The sequence below is a fragment of the Cervus canadensis genome, chromosome 2 (genome assembly GCF_019320065.1).
Source record: "Cervus canadensis isolate Bull #8, Minnesota chromosome 2, ASM1932006v1, whole genome shotgun sequence".
Taxonomy (NCBI): domain Eukaryota; kingdom Metazoa; phylum Chordata; class Mammalia; order Artiodactyla; family Cervidae; genus Cervus; species Cervus canadensis.
This window is the reverse complement of record NC_057387.1, coordinates 75707103-75725763: the sequence shown is the minus strand read 5'-3', so window position 1 is coordinate 75725763 and position 18661 is coordinate 75707103. Positions and strand designations below refer to the sequence as shown.

The 18661-nt window shown below is 40.4% G+C and overlaps 1 protein-coding gene across 4 annotated transcripts in view; it reads left to right on the top strand.

Annotated features, from left to right (window-relative positions):
* Nucleotides 1–18661, top strand: part of DNAJC6 (DnaJ heat shock protein family (Hsp40) member C6) — a 170630-nt gene that overhangs the window by 111559 nt on the left and 40410 nt on the right. For all 4 annotated transcript variants that reach the window (XM_043461065.1, XM_043461066.1, XM_043461067.1 and 1 more), the window contains 5 exons: nt 1271–1320; nt 1428–1576; nt 12386–12508; nt 17449–17582; nt 18207–18401. In XM_043461065.1, the coding sequence (XP_043317000.1) occupies nt 1271–1320; nt 1428–1576; nt 12386–12508; nt 17449–17582; nt 18207–18401 (651 nt within the window). The remainder of the gene's footprint in view (nt 1–1270; nt 1321–1427; nt 1577–12385; nt 12509–17448; nt 17583–18206; nt 18402–18661) is intronic.

Genomic DNA, 18661 nt, shown 5'->3' with positions numbered 1-18661 from the left:
TGAGAAGCTACAAGCATAGGCTAGGAAGACTTGGCTCACTGGTATATGAGAGGATAGTGGTTACCATCCCTGGCTTTCAAATCCATCATCCTGGATTCTAATGCAGTACCTGCCCTTGTTAACCTAAGGCACATTAACTAACCTCTTGGAGCTTTACTTTTATACTCTGCTAAGTCCAACTCTTTGCGACCCCATGGACTCTAGCCTACCAGGCTCCTCTGTCTATGGGATTCTCCAGGCAAGAATACTGGAATTGGTTGTCATTTCCTTTTCCAGGGGATCTTCTGGAGCCAGGGATCAAACCCAGGGATAGAACCTGGGTCTCCCACATTGGAGGCAGACACTTTAACCTCTGAGCCACCGGGGAAGCCCCCCAAGATTTCTGTCTTTAGTGGTTCAAAGAATTAAGTGAGATAATAATGCACATGCAATCCAAGTAAGCAGTACTTATGGATTGTATTCAAAACAGAATTTGGTTTTTATATTTTAATAGCCCTTTAAAATTTATTTACTGGGAGAAGTTTCCTACCCTTCCCCTGTATGAAACTTTTACAAGCGGGCCATATGAATTCTTTTTTCAAAATTAGGAATTAGAAAGTTCTAGGGTTCCTTTAAGTTATAGTGTGCTATACTATGCTAAGTTACTTGAGTTGTGTCTGACTCTTTGTGACCGTATGGACTGAAGCCCACCAGGCTCCTCTGTCCATGGGATTTTCCAGGCAAGAATACTGGAGTGGGTTGCCATTTAGTTACCATATGTAGTTTTAAAGCAGAAATCTATACGTGTAGTGCAATATATTAATCAGCATTTTAATTTTTGTTCAAATATAATTTTATCCTTTACTTTCAATCTCCAACTAGCACCTTATAGGCCTCAAAAAAAGGTCTTTTGTTTTTCCGCCATGACTTCCTCTTCCACCCCCTTGCTGCTGACACTTAGGGGAACTGTTTTCCTGTAGGTGAAGAGGCTGAGACAATCAGTGTTAATAAATAAGCAGTGTTTTCTCTTCTGAGATAGATTCTGTTCATGAAGTGGCATCTACAAAGGGTTTTGGGGTGCCCCGTTTGGAGGGGTAGATGTGGGCTCCTGAGGGTGTGGGTTGTCTTCTGTCAGCAATGCTTCCTTGTTAGAGAGAAGATGGCCTTGAGGGAAATCAAAATATGGCTACCGGATGGAAATGTCCCAGGATATGATGTGCAGGTGACTGAGAGCGAGATCTTGGGATATTTGGATCATTTTAATGAATGCCCTTTCCTGTTTTGCTTTTAGCTACACGAAGGGAGATTTAGACTTCACTTACGTTACCTCCAGGATTATTGGTAAGTTCCTCACGTTTATTGACGGCTCAGTGGCTCAACTCTCAACTGTTGCGCATTGTGACAGCAGGCCTGTTTAACCGATTTTCTTTCTGTGTTAACCTTCCCAGTGATGTCCTTTCCTCTGGACAGTGTTGACATAGGATTCAGGAATCAGGTTGATGATATTCGAAGCTTTTTGGATTCCAGGCATCTTGACCACTACACGGTGTACAATCTGTCGCCCAAGTCTTATCGAACTGCCAAGTTTCACAGCAGGGTAAGGAATTTTAGACCTGATCACAAGGTTGAAGACGTAACAGGGTATTTTACCCTCAAAGAGCTATGCTCAAAGCCTTTGCCCCTAGGCACTTGGAGCTGAAAAACTATATACTGTCTACACTTCTCTATCTGTAAAATTCGAATTAGGCTACTATAAGATATTCTGAAGCTTTTCCTTGGGTGAGGACGTTTGCAGGAAAGTCTCTCTGTCAATGAGGTACCAGCTATTTGGGGGCCTCAAATCAGCTGTGACTGGTTGCTCGGTTGTTAGGGCACGTTGCTGTGTGGCTCAGTGAAGACTGGACTGCTCCGTAGGGCAGTTGGAGACCCTTATACTGGGGCACTAATGGCGCCTTTCACCCTTCCTTATTGCTGCCTTAGCGTCACATTGAAGCAGTGTGGTGGGACCAGTAGAGACACACCAATTTTAATGGAGATAGCTTTCTGACTTTTGGTAGAGGCACATTTTTCATAAGTGAGGTAAAGCATGTCAACAGTCCACACTGTGGGTCTGGTGATGCGATTGCTCATATTTATAGTGGTGACACCGGCAGCAACATTTTTAGAGCATTTGCAGTGTGCCAGGAACTTGACATGCAATATATGATTAATTCCCTCAACAGTCCTCTGAAGTAGATGGAGAAACTGAGGTCCAGAGAGGTGAGGTAACTTGCCCAGGATGATAAGCATGGGTTCTTAGCCATTACTCTGGGCTGACAGTATTACCTGGAAAACTGATGCATCCTCTCAAGAAGCTTTTGGGACTGGGCAGAGAAAGAGTTCTAGTTTCAGGCTGGTTAAGGATCAATGAGAGCTGGCTTTGGTTTGAATCTGATGCCAAGTCTAATATTTCTCGCCACTGAATTCGATTTACTCACTAAAATAATAAGGCTTTTTCTCTCTCAAGAACACTTTCAAATGTCTCAACTTAGCCTTTAGCTGTGATTGGTTCTGCAGCTGCATCTGGATTTCTTAATAAATAGAAAGGGTTTTTTACACATTGGACCCTGTAAAAGTGAAGTGTTAGTCACTCAGTCATGTCTGACTCTTTGTGACACCATGGACTATAGCTCACCAGGATCCTCTGTCCATGGAATTCTCCAGGCAAGAATACTGGAGTGGGTTGCCATTTCCTTCTCCAGGGGATCTTCCCAATCCAAGGATCGAACCCATGTCTCCCACATTGCAGATGGATTCTTTACTGTCTGAACCACCAGGGAAGTCCTGTGAAAGTGAAACTTGATTTCAAATATGCAAAATAATATCTGGCTGTGTTTACTATGTATCAAGGATCTCAGTTTTGATGCCAGAAAACATTTTGCTCCAAATTTTAGTTGCCATTAATAATCTCTGGGCCTCAGTTTCCTGATCTGTAAAATCTAGAAATTATTCTGTATGCTCTCTTAGACCACTTCTTAGCCTAATGTTCAATAAGATAAGGGAGAATTTTGTGAAGGATTCTCTTTTCTCAGAGTGTTTCCAAATAAGGTAAGAGGTCACCCAGTGGTTCTCAAGATTTAATGTACATCAGAATCTCCAAGAGGGCTTTTAAACTCCCAGACCTGGCCCTTCTGCTTCAGCAGAGGGCTGGGATGAGAAGCTGCCATGCCCACACCTTCCTGGATAGTGCTTCTGCTGTTGCCCTGGGGACCACTCTCTGAGAAGGGCTGATAAAGCTGTTTTCAAGTGGTTTGCTCTAAATTCCCATTCTGTAACAGATTTTAAATGCAGCTCTTTCAAATTTCACTATAATTAACTGATCTTCCAACTCTTATTCTATCTATTACCTTGTTGAGAGCAAGTAAATTGGCATCCACAAAAATGTGGGTAGATATTTTATTTCTAATTCAGCAAATCTTTTGAATTGATCTTTTTGGTTTAAAAGCTCAGTGCCATCATTTTCTTTCTTCTTTTTTTTCATTGAAGTTTTGTTGATTTTCAGTGTTGGGCCAATCTCTGCTTTATAGCAAAGTGACTCAGTTATACACAAATGCCATTATTTTCATAATTGAAGGACCATGAAACATCCTGCATAATATTCCATAGGAATTTTATTTCATCTTGAAATATTTGTGATAGTCTGGAAAATTTTCCCTCTGGAAGTAAATAAAGATATAATATCATTATAGAAGTATTCATGCACATGAATATATGCATATGTGATTATGCATATATACATACATGATTTATAAAAGCAATCTCTATAAAGATATTTAAAGAAAGGCATCAATTAGTATAAGCACATATTTTTGTGACCAGACTTAGCAGTCTTACCAAAGGAACCAGAAACTGAACATGGAACACCTGCCTTGGGCTGTTCTCACTTGCCCTCAAAGAGTAGTTCAGTTCAGTCGCTCAGTCATGTCCTACTCTTTGCAACCCTGTGGAGTGCAGCACGCCAGGCCTCCCTGTCCATCACCAACTCCCAGAGCCTGCTCAAATTCATGTCCATCGAGTCGGTGATGCCATGCAACTGTCTCATCCTCTGTCATCCCCTTCTCCCCCTGCCTTCAATCTTTTCCAGCATCAGGGTCTTTTCTAAGGAGTCAGTTCTTCGCATCAGGTGGCCAAAGTATTGGAGTTTCAGCTTCAACATCAGTCCTTCCAATGAATATTTAGGACTGATTTCCTTTAAGATTGACTGGTTGGATATCCTTGCAGTCCAAGGGACTCTCAAGAGTCTTTTCCAACACCACAGTTCAAAAGCATCAACTCTTTGGCGCTCAGCTTTCTTTATAGTCCAACTGTCACATCCGTACATGACTACTGGAAAAGCCATAGTCTTGACTAGACCTTTGTTGGCAAGGTAATGTCTCTGCTTTTTAATATGCTGTCTAAGTTTGTCATAGCTTTTCTTCCAAGGAGCAAGAGTCTTTTAATTTCATGGCTGCAGTCACCATCTGCAGTGATTTTGGAGCCCCCCCAAAAATAAAGTCTCTCACTATTTCCTCTGTTTCCCCATCTATTTGCCATGAAGTGATGGGACCAGATGCCATGATCTTCATTTTTTGAATGTTGAGTTTTAAGCCAGTTTTTTTTCACTCTCCTCTTTCACTTTTATCAAGAGGCTCCTCAGTTCCTCTTCTCTTTCTGCCATAAGGGTGGTGTCATCTGTGTATCTGAGGTTATTGATATTTCCCCCTGCAATCTTGATTCCAGCTTGTGCTTCATCCAGCCCACCATTTCTCATGATGTACTCTGCATAGAAGTTAAATAAGCAGGATGACAATATACAGCCTTGACATACTCCTTTCCCAATTTGGAACCAGTCTGTTGTTCCATGTCCGGTTCTAATTGCTGCCTCTTGACCTGCGTACAGATTTCTCAGGAGGCAGGTAAGGTGGTTTAGTATTCCCATCTCTAAGAATTTTCCACAGTTTGTGGTGATCCACACACTCAAAGGCTTGGGTGTAGTCAGTAAAGCAGAAGTAGATGTTTTTCTGGAACTCTCGTGCTTTTTGGATGATCCAATGGATGTTGGCAATTTGATCTCTGGCTCCTCTGCCTTTTCTAAATCCAGCTTGTACATCCAGAAGTTCTCGGTTCATGTACTGTTCATGCCTCGCTTGGAGAATTTTGAGCATTACTTTGCTAGTGTGTGAGATGAGTGCAATTGTGTGGTAGTTTGCGCATTCTTTGGCATTGCCTTTCTTTGGGATTGTAATGAAAACTGACCTTTTCCAGTCCTGTGGCCAGTGCTGAGTTTTCCAAATTTGCTGGCATATTGAGTGTAGCACTTTAACAGTATCATCTTTTAGGACTTGAAATAGCTCAGCTGGAATTCCACCACCTCCACTAGCTTTGTTCGTAGTGATGCTTTTTAAGTCCCACTTGACTTCGGACTCCAGGATGTCTGGCTCTAGGTGAGGTATCACACCGTTGTGGTTATCTGGGTCAAAGAGCAGGGAGCACGCTTTTTAATTTGCTGCCTAGAGTGATGCCTGGCCTGGCTAGGATAAGTTTCTCAGATGATCAAATGTGCCAGGTATTGTTGAATATGTGGATATCGAATAAAAATTTGATTCTTGTTCTCAAGGCACTTCAGCCTAGTTGGAAAAAGAAGCCAGGATGTTCTCAAGACAAATGGAAATAATATTTACAATACATACTGAGAAAATTTAGTGAAGGGAGACAGCAGTGAGAGCTGGACCCCAAAGCATGAGTAAATCTCGTCTAGGTGAAAGGAGTAGGGTTATTTCTCCTCCATGCAAACTGTAGAGGGTGTCTTACACATGTCTTCATGATCTGGCCTCTGTGCCTCTAGCTCATCTTTCACTGTTCTTCTGTGAGAACCATGCTGCCACCAGGGGAGACACACTGTCTCATCCATGAGCTGCTCCCACTCCCTGACAGGACACTCATTCCACAGCCCCACTCTTTCTTTTTTCACCTGACTTTGCTAAGGCAAGGATTTCTGCATGTCAATTCCAATTCTTTCCCCTAAAAGACAGAACTGCAGTACATCGTTAGCCCTTTATAGATGGTCCCAGAACTCCACAGAATGGAACTGGACCCTCTGACTTCACTCAACCCTCAGGTGCATGTCAGGAAGACAGTCCCGCAGCCTTAGAATTTTCAGCATAGCTCTGTTTTCGATAGGTCTGTATCTCTTTCTAAGTCTCTAATCCTTTCTCTTCCCAACACTAACACTGCAAGCTGATTTGCATCACATTGTTGCATGACTTAGAAAAGTGTTCTTGATTCTCATCTTCCTATCCCTGAGGACTGATATCATTTTCTCCTCCTTCCAGACCAGTGGATGGCTAGGTCTGCAATTAAGTCTTATTTTAATAAATGTAGATGGCCAAGGCTTCCATGGATACAGCTGTTGGAAGAGACCAAACACAAGACCAGTTTTGTGTAGGGACTCACAGGAGTGGATCTCTGTCTGCGTCTCTGTTCCTTGAATCCTGAACTCAGCCATTTTACCTTTTTATTATGTGATGTGTGTTTGGAGATAAAGGTGGTGGTGACAGAAATGGGCTGTTTCTAGGATGATTTTATTTTGCTGAGCGGCATCATTCTTTATTTTGATTAACTTTTATACTTAGAAACCACATGGGTTGACAGCAATCATATGCAATAATTAAATAGCAGTTTCTTAGTATTTGCATATGTAGGTATGTATGAAAGTGTTAGTTGCTCAGCCGTGTCCGACCCTTTGGGACCCCATGCACAGAATATTAAAATAGGACTCTGTGTTTAGTTTCAGTTTTAGCAGAGGATTTGACTCAAAACAAAGCATAGCCGATAGCCCTGCATTCATAGTGTTAGAATTCCTATTCAGGACTACAGAGGAGGTGTTCAGTGTCAATTTTTTGCCTCTTCTTAGCTAGTATCCACCTTGAGGAAATAAAGTCATGCTGTTGACAGTGAAGTCCTGGAGACCAGTGAGATGCATCATCTAAACCAGATGTTCTGAATCTAAGTTAAACAAACATGAATCCATTGTATATTTTGATTCATGCATGGACTTCAGAGTTTAACCATGTATTTTCACTCCTATTTTTTTATTATGATAGAAGACATATAACATAAACATACCATTTTAGACATTTTTAAGTGTACAATTCAGCAGCATTAAATACACTCATAATAGTGTATAATCATCACCAGTATCTATACCCAAAGCTTTTTCATCATCCCCCAAATATACACTGTACTCATTCACTCTGAGTGAATGTATGTGTGTGCGCACTGGTTCCATTTCTGCACAGAAGTTTTGTAGCTATGTCCTAGAGTTTCAGGAACCACTGCTTTATATATTTCTTGGTGTTATTGTTGGCAATAAATGGAAAAGTGGATGAAAGGCCAGCAAATCTAAGCTGCCCTGAAGTTCTTACATCCTGATAATGTGAATGTAAGTGCCACTTTGAGCCTCCTTCTCCCTCTGTGCAACCAGGAAGGAGCAAGTTGAAGGAGCCCAGTTAGTAAAATAGAAAAGATAAACCCAGCTAATTCTTTTAGAATCTTATTTTATTGCCACTATTTCTAAACTGCCTAATCTTGTAGAATTTCTTCCTCTTTGCAAATAATTTAATTTTAGGAAAATACAGGATCAAGTTGGGTTTCTTAAAGGGTTTGTGATTTTTTTGAAGGTCACCTTTTTTTCCTTTTTCCTTCCAGAACTCACTAAAGAGGTCACCGTATCTCCTAGTTGTTTCTCTTCTGGTTTTCTGGATGGTGAGGAGTGTTGGCCATAGAGGAATGACTTTATAGATTATATTCATCTCTCCTCTGTCACTGTGCATCAATGTAAGGGCAGGAAATAATGGGGCAGAAAAATACCCCTGGCCTGGGAGTCAGAGAACCTGCAAAGTCCCACATTCTAGTTCTGCAGCCTTCAGTGACTTGACTGTCTTATTAACCTTGGAAAAAAAAAATAGCCCCCACTTCCTAACTACCTCAGAAATGTATGGACTTGTAGTTAATAATCATCAATGTACAAATTTTTATTATTTTTTACTGAGGTGAAATTCATATGATGTGCACAAAAATAATCCTAGATTCACATCTCAACTGTTCCTATTTTGGGTAAGTCACTTCATCTCATCTAAAACTCATTCTCCTATAGTAAGTAGAGATGACAGTAAGGATTTCCATCTCACAAATACTTAGAATATTTTTCTGTAGGTGTGCGATAAGGAATGCATTTGATAGCAGTGTCTGGCTTAGAGTAAGCCTTCAGTAAGGGGAAGCTATAATCACCATTACTAATAATAAGATGCCAAATAAGCAATTGCCTGAAGTATCTCTGTCCTCCAAAAATGGAATCAGATTCTTAAAACATTGGATCTGACTCTTCAGTTTGATTCTCTATAGCATCTTTTGCTCTTATGCTCAGCAAATGGGATGCTTCTGTCATCTCCTCTCTTGCCCAGGGAGACAGAAAGATGAAAACCAAATGGCATTCAGCCCTGTGATGTTTCAGTCTCCTGTAATCCATATGGCGTTTTCTGCTGTCTGCTCCTCCAGGAGGGGTTCAGAGAGACTGGAGGCAGCGTGATGAAGTGTCACCTGCCCAAGGATTGTGCCCACTGCACAAAGCTGTGAACCTCACAGAGCTACAGAAACCTCTTGCAGAGATTGATTTTGTTTAAAATTTTTTTTGTTTTTTTTTTTTTACACCTTAATGTTTTTCCCTTTTAGAGCACATGCTTTTAAAAAATTTTAATTGTATGTTTGTCTAATGGTGTATAATTTTATATCAAGTAAATATGTAATTATGGCGTACTTTAAATTAATATTATTTACTTGATTACTTTAATGATTCTGAACAATTGGTGTATTGTGCTAAGAACAGTTTAGCCAGCTTTTAGCTGAGACTCATTATAGATATTGACATTTAGTATTTATAGGGGTGATATATAATTTCTAAAAGGTTTAAAAATGCTGCCTGAATACTGCTTGAGAAAATAAATTTTCTACACTTTTACACAGTCACAATCTAAAAATACAACAAAATTGATTCACCATTCCTTCTTCAAGATCTTTTACACATAGACAAAGATAAATCATATTATAAGAAGAGATTACCACATAGGGTTCCTTACTTGGTTCTCTCACTCGTTCGTTCACTCAGCAAATACCTCCTGAGTGCCTGCCACTGGACTCACACGTGGACTCTGGACTTGGGTTACAGAAACAAAAGCTGGTCTCTCTTCTCCTGGGGCTTAGCGTCTAGACAGGGAGATAGATGTAAACAGTTAATCTGAATTCGGATTGTCAGTTAGCTGACACTTACTGTGTTTGTCATGCTTCTTAATTCCCAGCTGCCTTGTAATGCCCATTTTTACTTCACACACAAGAGAATTGAGTCTTGGAGAGGTTAGCAACTTGCCAAAGGTTAGTTAGGTAGTAAGTGGTAAAGCTAAGGTGAAAGCCCAACCTGTGGGCTTCACCTTGTTGCTCTGCTGATCAGGATGACAAAGTGTTTCTGCCTGTGAGTGTTGAGAGAAACTGTCAGAGACGGGAGAACACTTAACTTGGGCCTTGTGGTGTGAGTTGGAATTTACCAAGGGGAGGAAACACATCGCAGACAGGAAGCAGCTTGTGTAAATGTACATTTTGCAGTTCCTCTGACGGCAAATCTTTTCTTCCCAGTTATTCTATTTTTAATCATTATTTCTGTACCTTGAGAACACATCATTGGGGAATCCCTGTTCTTACCATAAATTTACAATTAGGGAAAGGTAAATACATTAAGACTACCCATATTTGAAGAGAGTGATTTCTGCTAATGGGTAATTGATTGATCTAGAAATCAGGATGGGATGGAGAGAGAAGACCTGGCAGAAGACCAGTGGCATCCCATGGCAGAACCAATTTGCATCCAGTTGGCATAGACTGTTCTCCTAACTTTGCTTAAGTTAGGAAATAGTTCCTTGGTTCAGGCCTCCACAAACAGGTGCTTTGACCAGAGTCCCAGAGGACTGTACCTGTAAATCTATGTTGCTATGCCAAATCAGACTCTCTTCCAGAATGTTTTTGTCTCTGTTTAAAGGGAATACCATGTCCAAGATGGAAAAATCATTGGGGAATCTATCTGAGGATAAAGAATGGGCCAGAAACAGCCCCAAATCATATTAGGTGAAAGGGGCAAGCTTTTATGGAGACAGAGGCTCAACACTGGCTACCCTGGCTTGTTTGGTAGCTTTGTTAGGTATTTCATCTATTTTGTTTAATAAATTGCACCTGTCATTCTTAAAGGTCTATGATAATTAACAGCCTGGAAGGTCCCCTGATGCCACCTACAATCGTTTTACAGGAAAAAAGTTACAAACTAACCAAAAAGAATGGGGTTTTTGGCATCCACAGAGAGAGAAACTCTGTGTTTGCTTTCGGGTGTGAACTCTAGACAGCACAGATAATTTCCCACCTATATTTTGACTAGTTACTATAAGGTTGCTACAAAAGTGTGAACCAAACAGATTATGCCTGCCTCTCTTTCCCCACTGTTAAATGTAAAGAATTTGGGACGTTTGGGTTTTCTCAGATGAGTGTTGTTAATGTTGCAGAGCACTTTTTGATGACACCGTCTGTAAAAGCCTGTTCCTTTGACCAGAATTCCCTGGTCCAATGATGGCACTTGCCATCCTTTTATCCAGCCATTCAGGCCAGAAATCTGGCAGTCATTTTTGTCTCCTCCCCCTGCACATCCCCATCTACTCTCACACACTGCCGCCCTGTGATCAATCACTGAGTCTCGTATACAGGCATTCCACTTCCTGTTTTTTGAATTCCTCAAGTCTTTGTGTGTCCCACTACCACTCATCTAGCCTAAGCTGCCATCCTTCTTAGATTCCACTTACAGTCATCTGACTGTTCTCTCTGTCTTTTTTCATCTATATCCTTTCTTCATACTGAAATCTAATAAGTTACTCTCCTTAAATATTTCTCTCAGTTCTTAACAAGGCCTTGTATGATCTGACCCTTTAGTCTAAACTTTTGCCAAAAAGGATTTTATGCATTTTTTTTCAAACATAGTTGGCTCTATCTGACCTTAAGGCTTTGTACTACAGTTACCTGATAAAATAATAATAGTGATAGCCAGTATTTGTTGATCATTTTGTGTGTGTCAAATACTGAGCTAAACCCTTGAAATACATTCTCATGTGGTAGCCACAATCCTATGAGGTAGGTAGGTGATTATCATTCACAGTATTTTATGGAGAAAGGCTTAGAGACGTCATTAAAGAAAAGTGAAGGTGTTAGTCATTGAGTCATGCCCAACTCTCTTCTGTCCATGGAGTTCTCCATAGGCAAGAATACTGTAGTGGGTTGCCATGCCCTCCTCCAGGGCATCTTCCTGACCCAGGGATGGAACCCAGGTCTCCTGCATTGCAGGCAGATCCTTTACCATCTGAGCCACCAGGAAAGCCCAGAGGGGTCATTGAGAAGAAAAGTGAAAGTGAAAGTAGCTCAGTCATGTCCGGCTCTTTGCCACCCCATGAACTGAAGCCTACCAGGCTTCTCTGTTTTCATGAGTTTGCCTAAATCTAAGCTTTTCCCTTCTGAGACTCATGCCTAGAATTTTGAGACAAATAACAACCTCAGCCAGTATACTGTTGCAGCAAAGTGACTTACATTCAGAAGACCTTGGTTGCAGTCCTGGTGCTAACCAGTGGTGTGACTTTAGATAAGACAACCTCCGCGAGTCAGTCTTCTCATTTGCAAAATGGGAATCATATTAGTACCCATCTTACATGATTTTTCAGATAAGAGCCAAGCATAATTCTGCAAGTGTAGTCAGTGTTCTATAATGTGCTAAATGATTGTGTGTGTTAAATGAATGAAAATGCCAGATATCACCCCCATGGAGTTGTGGGTTCCTTTATTAAAAGAGAAAGAAATAAGACCCCTGAAAAAGCCTATCTTTGGCTTACTCAGGAGCACTTTTTCATGTTTTCACTTTTATCAGCTTGGATAAAACTAAGGGTAGTGCAGGATTTATAATGTAACCCTATAATTAAGCATCTAGTAGGCAGATCAAAACATTTTATGCTAAATAGAGATTAAATTCAGTGTAACCCCACAGAATTTTTAAAAATACAAATAGGTAGTTTAAATCATCCAGTTTAATTTAAAATGTATTTCAAACTGTGTTTTCATTCCGTTTACTGAAACAGAATTTTTCAAGTAAAAAAAATTACAGGATTAAACTCTTCTGTGTTTGGACCCTGTTCCCAACTCTTCTTGCTGTGTTGAAAGAGGATGTAGTATCACTTCCAGAAGTTATTTGGTGTGATACCTGCTCATGGAGAGGGAGCTGCTTGGGAATTCATTCCTGTCTGCTGTGTTCCTTTAGGTCTCAGAATGCAGTTGGCCCATCAGGCAGGCGCCCAGCCTGCACAACCTCTTTGCTGTGTGTCGGAATATGTATAACTGGCTACTACAGAATCCCAAGAACGTCTGTGTTGTCCACTGCTTGGTGAGTAAGCTTTTCATGTTGCTGATGTGGCTGTCATTTGTGCTGGTTTGGTTTGGTCAAGTACAAATGGCCTTATATAGACTAGCGAACAGGTAATGCTTATATTGAATAAGCGTTTATTAAGAACCTCCTTAGGAGTTAGGTGATGTAAGGGTTATAAATGAGGGGAACACATTATTCTTGCCTTAAAGCGTGAATGCCAATGGGAGAGGCAGATATGTATACAACCCCGATAATACAGAGCCTCTGAAATGTGCTATTACTAATATAAAAGAGGTAGAAACAAGAACTGTGGGTGCCCAGGCGAAAATGCCAGAGTTTTAGGTGAATAGAATTGACATGAGCATATTGGAATATTTTATTCTCTTACATTTATGTTTGAATAAAAGCAAAATTAAAAGACATCTATGCCCTTGTATGCAGTCACATAGATTGATGATATTTTATAGCAGTTCTAGTGGGACTGATGATTTTTCTGACCACTGACTTCCTAGAGTCCCTTTCCCCAACCCTTCCTCTGGAGGGCTTTTGCGTATTGCTTTAAACTCAACTTTGGGTAATATCTTTTTCATAATATGGGCATTCAGTTATATATCTAAATATCTTTGGTGGCATTTAATGTACTGCGTCATCATGACCTGGTGACCTGCCTGTTTTCCCACTAGACTATAAGCATCTTGTGGGCAAGAACTGTACCTTTTTTACCTTTGTATCCCAGGTACAAAAGATATGAATAAGTGATGGACTACGTCAAGAAATGAGCACAAAAATGAAATCTGAGCATAAATATTAGAACTATTCATTATGTTGATAAACTTTAGGGTATATATTTTGCTATAATCTTAGTTGATGATTTTTCCCATCTTTCTTAAGAGTCGGTTGGCAAAAAAAGGGATGAAAGCTGAGTACATTTTTTCTTCTTTCCATTTCACATCCCCAAAGTCTTGGTAATAAGGGAAAAACACTTGGTGTTCATAGCAGTTTAATGTGAAAGGTCGAACGGTTTTCCTTTTAGAGGCAGAACAGATTGTTTAAAAGACAGATTATTTTAGAGACTAAGCAGCCTTTAGGCACTTTGATGATTTTTCTCTTCACTTAGAAACTTTCTAAAAGTTCAACAAGCCTAGGTCTGGTGGCTTTGTAAGGGGAGATGGCTCGAGAGAGACCAGAGGCTCCCAGTTCTAATGATACAATCATGACAAATAAAAACCCAATGAAAGAAGAAAAAAGGAAAAAAAAAAGAAGCAGACAAAGAGTTAGGACCCTGTCTGCTCTCTAGGCTTTCATGTGTTGGACATGCATGAATTGGAAAGGACATGCATGAGTTGGGAGTCTGCACTGAGTCTTTGGAAATGGAATTGAAGCTGGAGGTGGGAGCACTTATTTTTATTTTATATACTCCTTTTTTTTATTATTATTAAAAATAAACACATGGACTTCCTTGGTGACACAGGATAAGAATCCACCTGCCAATGCAGAGGACATGGGTTCCAGCCCCAGCCCAGGAGGATCTAGCATGCCGCAGAACTTAGTTGGTTCAGCTAAGCCCGTGAACCAAAACTACTAAACCTGCGCTCTAGAGCCTGTGCCCCACAAGGGAAGCCACTGCAATGAGAAGCCCTCTTGCCACAACTAGAGGAAGCCTGAGCAAAGCAACGAAGACCCAACACAGTCAAAAATAAATAAATAAATAAAAATTAAAAGCATATATTCGTCTTTTAATTAAAAAAGAAAAAACTAATAAAACTTTTAAAAAGACCTGGATAGCAGATAAAGGGAGCGAACACATATCTAAGAGCCATGAACCTGTTAAAAGAGTGTCAAGAAGGCTAAATTCCAAAATTCTAGAATTAAGATTGAGAAATATGTCTTTAAAAAAAACTGTCCTTGGAGTAAGGACAACAACAAATGCTTGAGGCACACAGTAAAACTGTAAATCCTTTATTCTGTTTCTTCATCAGGGGAACAGATGTCAAGCTAGAAAATGAGGAACAATGATAAATAAGACAAAGCTGAGAGGTAGTGAGATAGTGAAATTGCATCACAGTCCTTAAAAATAATCCTCTCTCTAGACTTAAATTATGTGACACAATGCTAAAAGCACTTGGAAAAGCAAATATGGGTTCCTTATATGTTATTAGGAAACAGGAAAAAATGCCAGGCAGGCAAGGAAAGGAGGTTTTTTCCCCAAAAGACGGAGGAGTTGATCTTGAAAAGTTATAGACTGGTGAGCCTGATGGTGATTCAGGGTGAAATTCTAATACAATTTTTGCACAGATAATTTTAAACTCTTAGAATAAAGAAGTCCACATTGATTCATTATAAACATACATGTCAAACCAACTGAACTTTTGGAATAAGACTAATAGATTAGTAGAGATATTTTCCCATTTCTTACATTCAAGATGGAAACCTTTGGGCTAAATTGTTATACATTTAGTCAAATATTGGCTGAATATTGCTTCCAAAGAAAGGTGATTAATGGATCAGTATCTTCCCAGGAAAAGGTTGCATTTGGTTGTCCTTTTAATTAACAACTTTGAAAATGTGGAGATAAGCTTACCAGCTTTCTCAGGCTGAGAAGGTCACATAATGAATCTAGATCTTGGAAGTTTTTGCAGGCTAATAGAAACCACTAATGTGAAATTAAATACAGGATAAATGTAAAGTCCTGAATTCTGGTTCTTAAAGATTAAGTGTATTTATCTATTATCATATCATCTGAAAAAGGGCTCACAGTTCTAGTGGATGGAAAGATCAATAAGAACTTATGGTGTGATTTAGCTTGCATTCAGTTTAGTGTGGGGCTATGGGATATAGATGGGGAGACAGTGGAAACAGTGTCAGACGTCATTTTTTTGGGCTCCAAAATCACTGCAGATGGTGATTGCAGCCATGAAATTAAGACGCTTACTCCTTGGAAGGAAAGTTATGATCAACCTAGATAGCACATTAAAAAGCAGAGACATTACTTTGCCAACAAAGGTCCGTCTGGTCAAGGCTATGGTTTTTCCAGTGGTCATGTATGGATGTGAGAGTTGGACTGTGAAGAAAGCTGAGTGCCGAAAAATTTGATGCTTTTGAACTGCGGTGTTGGAGAAGACTCTTGAGAGTCCCTTGGACTACAAGGAGATCCAACCAGTCCATCCTAAAGGAGATCAGTCCTGGGTGTTCATTGGAAGGACTGATGCTGAAGCTGAAACTCCAGTACTTTGGCCACCTCACGCAAAGAGTTGACTCACTGGAAAAGACCATGATGCTGGGAGGGATTGGGGGCAGGAGGAGAAGGGGACGACAGAGGATGAGATGGCTGGATGGCATCACCAACTCAATGGGCATGAGTTTGAGTAAACTCCGGGAGTTGGTGATGGACAGGGAGGCCTGGCGTGCTGCGGTTCATGGGATCGCAAAGACTCGGACACGACTGAGCAACTGAACTGAACTGAATGTTAATAAAAGCATAGTGTTCTTACCACACAAAGGAAGATGGTATTTCCTCTCTAGTTTGGTCAGAATACATCTTATATCTTGCATTTCACATCTGGGCAGCACATTTAAGGCTGTTGTATTTAAATTGGAGTCTGTGCAGAGAAAGTCCATCAAATGATGATATCTCTTAAAATGGAACATCAATTGAGGAAGAATTGAAGGGATAGTGTGGTAGTCAGGATTCTCAGAGAAACAGAACTGACAGGATTATATAGAGATACATATGTAAGAGGAGATTTATTAGAGGAATTGGCTCAAGGGATTCTGGAAGCCTAGAAATCCCACAATCCACCTCCTGCAAGATGGTGAATTAAGAAAGGCAGTGATAACATTTAGTCTATGTCCGAAGACCCCAAAACTGAGGAGGCCACTGGTGTTGGCTCAAAAACCAAGAGTTCCAATGTCCAAGAACAGAAAATGGAGGTCCCAGCTCAAGACGAAAAAGAAAATTCTCCTTTCCTTTGCCTTTATGTTCTGTTTGGGCCCTTGGTAGATTGGGTGATGCCAGCCCACTGCGGTGAGGGTATACCTCTACCCAGTCTACTGATTCAAATGCTGATCGTTTGCAGAAACACCCCCCACCCCCAGACACACACAGAAATAATGTCTTACCAGTTCTCTGGGCACCTCTTAGCCCAATCAAGTTGACACAAAAAATTAACCATCACGGATCAGGTGTGTTTTCAACCTGGAAAATAGAAAAGTTGATTTGAGAGTATTTCAAATATGTGAAGGGTTGTCCTGAGGAGAAAGGAGTAGGTTTCCTCTTTGTCCTGACAGAAGGAAGAACAAGGATCATTGAGTGGAATGCATTACAATTTCAACATACTCAGTATAAGGAAGAACTTCGAGTTCTTCCTGAAACAGGATGGTCCCTGTCACTTAAAGTATTCTAGAATAAGCTGGCTCACCATCTGTCAGGAATGTTACTGCATGCATTCCTTTACCGAACATGGTTGAATCAGGTGAAACTTCTTTATTTTATATCAATCTGGGAATATATTTTGGATAAAATGTATACAAGGCATAGTCCAAAAAGCAGTATTTGCCTAACCTGAGAACTCTTTACCTTCACCCTAAACTGAGAGACCTTAACTGTTAGTTCTCATCCTTCCAATCTAAAGTTACTTTGAAGACTAGATTATTTTTCAGTAAGTAAGTCCAAATCAAATTTATATTGCTGGGTTTCTTAGGTTAGCAGAGAGTCAATCATATCCTAAGACCAAGCCTTCCCCTGGCTGCTTTGTGATTTAAATAATTCGAACAGATTTTGGTTTTCAAGTGAAAAATTTTGAATGAATGAGTACCTCCAATTAAGTTTTCTCTCCTCCACATCCCACCCCCCAGACTTCCCACCCTAATGTGTCTCTTTTAATTGCGCTGCAGCCTCTCAGTGCTGAGTTGCCTGACTGGCCCATGTTTATGATAAGTTTATACATTTTCTTTGATAGGATGGACGGGCAGCATCATCGATTCTGGTTGGTGCTATGTTCATTTTCTGTAATCTCTACTCTACTCCTGGCCCAGCCGTTCGATTGCTCTACGCAAAGCGACCAGGAATTGGACTTTCACCATCCCACAGGAGGTAAAGCCAGCTCTATGCATGGTTGGCACAGGCATGGTCTAACTAGTATCATGTCCATAAGAAAGAAAAAGATCTTTAAATAACTGACATATTATCTTCTCTTTAATCAGAGTGTCTTCTTTCTCTTATTTACATTGTATCTTTTTGCTTCCTTTTGGATTAAAAATTGCTTCTGGAGACTTCCCTGGTGGTTCACTGGTTAAGACTCCCTGTTTCCAGTGCAGGGGGCATAGGTTCGATCCCTGGTAGGGGAATAAGATCCCACATGTCATGCAGTATGGCCAAAATACTAAAAAAATTTCTTCTGATGATAAATTCTGTCTTTTCCCCCAAAGCCAGCCTTCAGCTGATAATAAATTTAATCTGCTAGATCAAATAAAGCTCCCTCCCATAAACTGTTTTCATTTAATAAATATCCCACTATGGGATCTTTGGAGGGAAGTGCAGCAGTGTCATTAGATAAAAGCTTTCCTAAATTTTTGTCAGCATTTCTCTTTTGCCAGTTAATGCTTAAGGGACTAACACAGTAAATTTTTACTGTAGGTTAATAAACTTTATAGCAAATCGATTGCTTATTTCTTCTGGTGTTGTCGGCACCAACAGAACGTCAGTCTCGTGTTTTAGGTACCTGGGCTACATGTGTGACCTCCTAGCAGACAAACCCTACCGCCCTCACTTCAAGCCTCTCACGATTAAGTCGATCACTGTCAGTCCAGTTCCTTTTTTCAACAAACAGAGAAATGGATGTCGCCCTTACTGTGATGTGCTGATTGGAGAAACCAAAATATATACAACCTGTGCAGATTTTGAACGAATGAAGTAAGTCGTGATGCCTTTCTTCATTTCTTCTTGTGAACTGCTCCATTCCTGTGTAAGCTGGATCCTATTCTTCCTTTGAGGACTGTATCATTGTGTAATGGCCAGTAATTTAAAAAAATGTTCAACATAGGTGGTAATCATAGAAAAGCACAGTTAAATCAAGGGATGCTCTAGCCCCCTCCAAGTGGTGATACAAGCTAAGGGACTCATGTGAGTTATAACGAGGATTAAGAAAGTGGTGTGGGCAGAAGACCTGGACA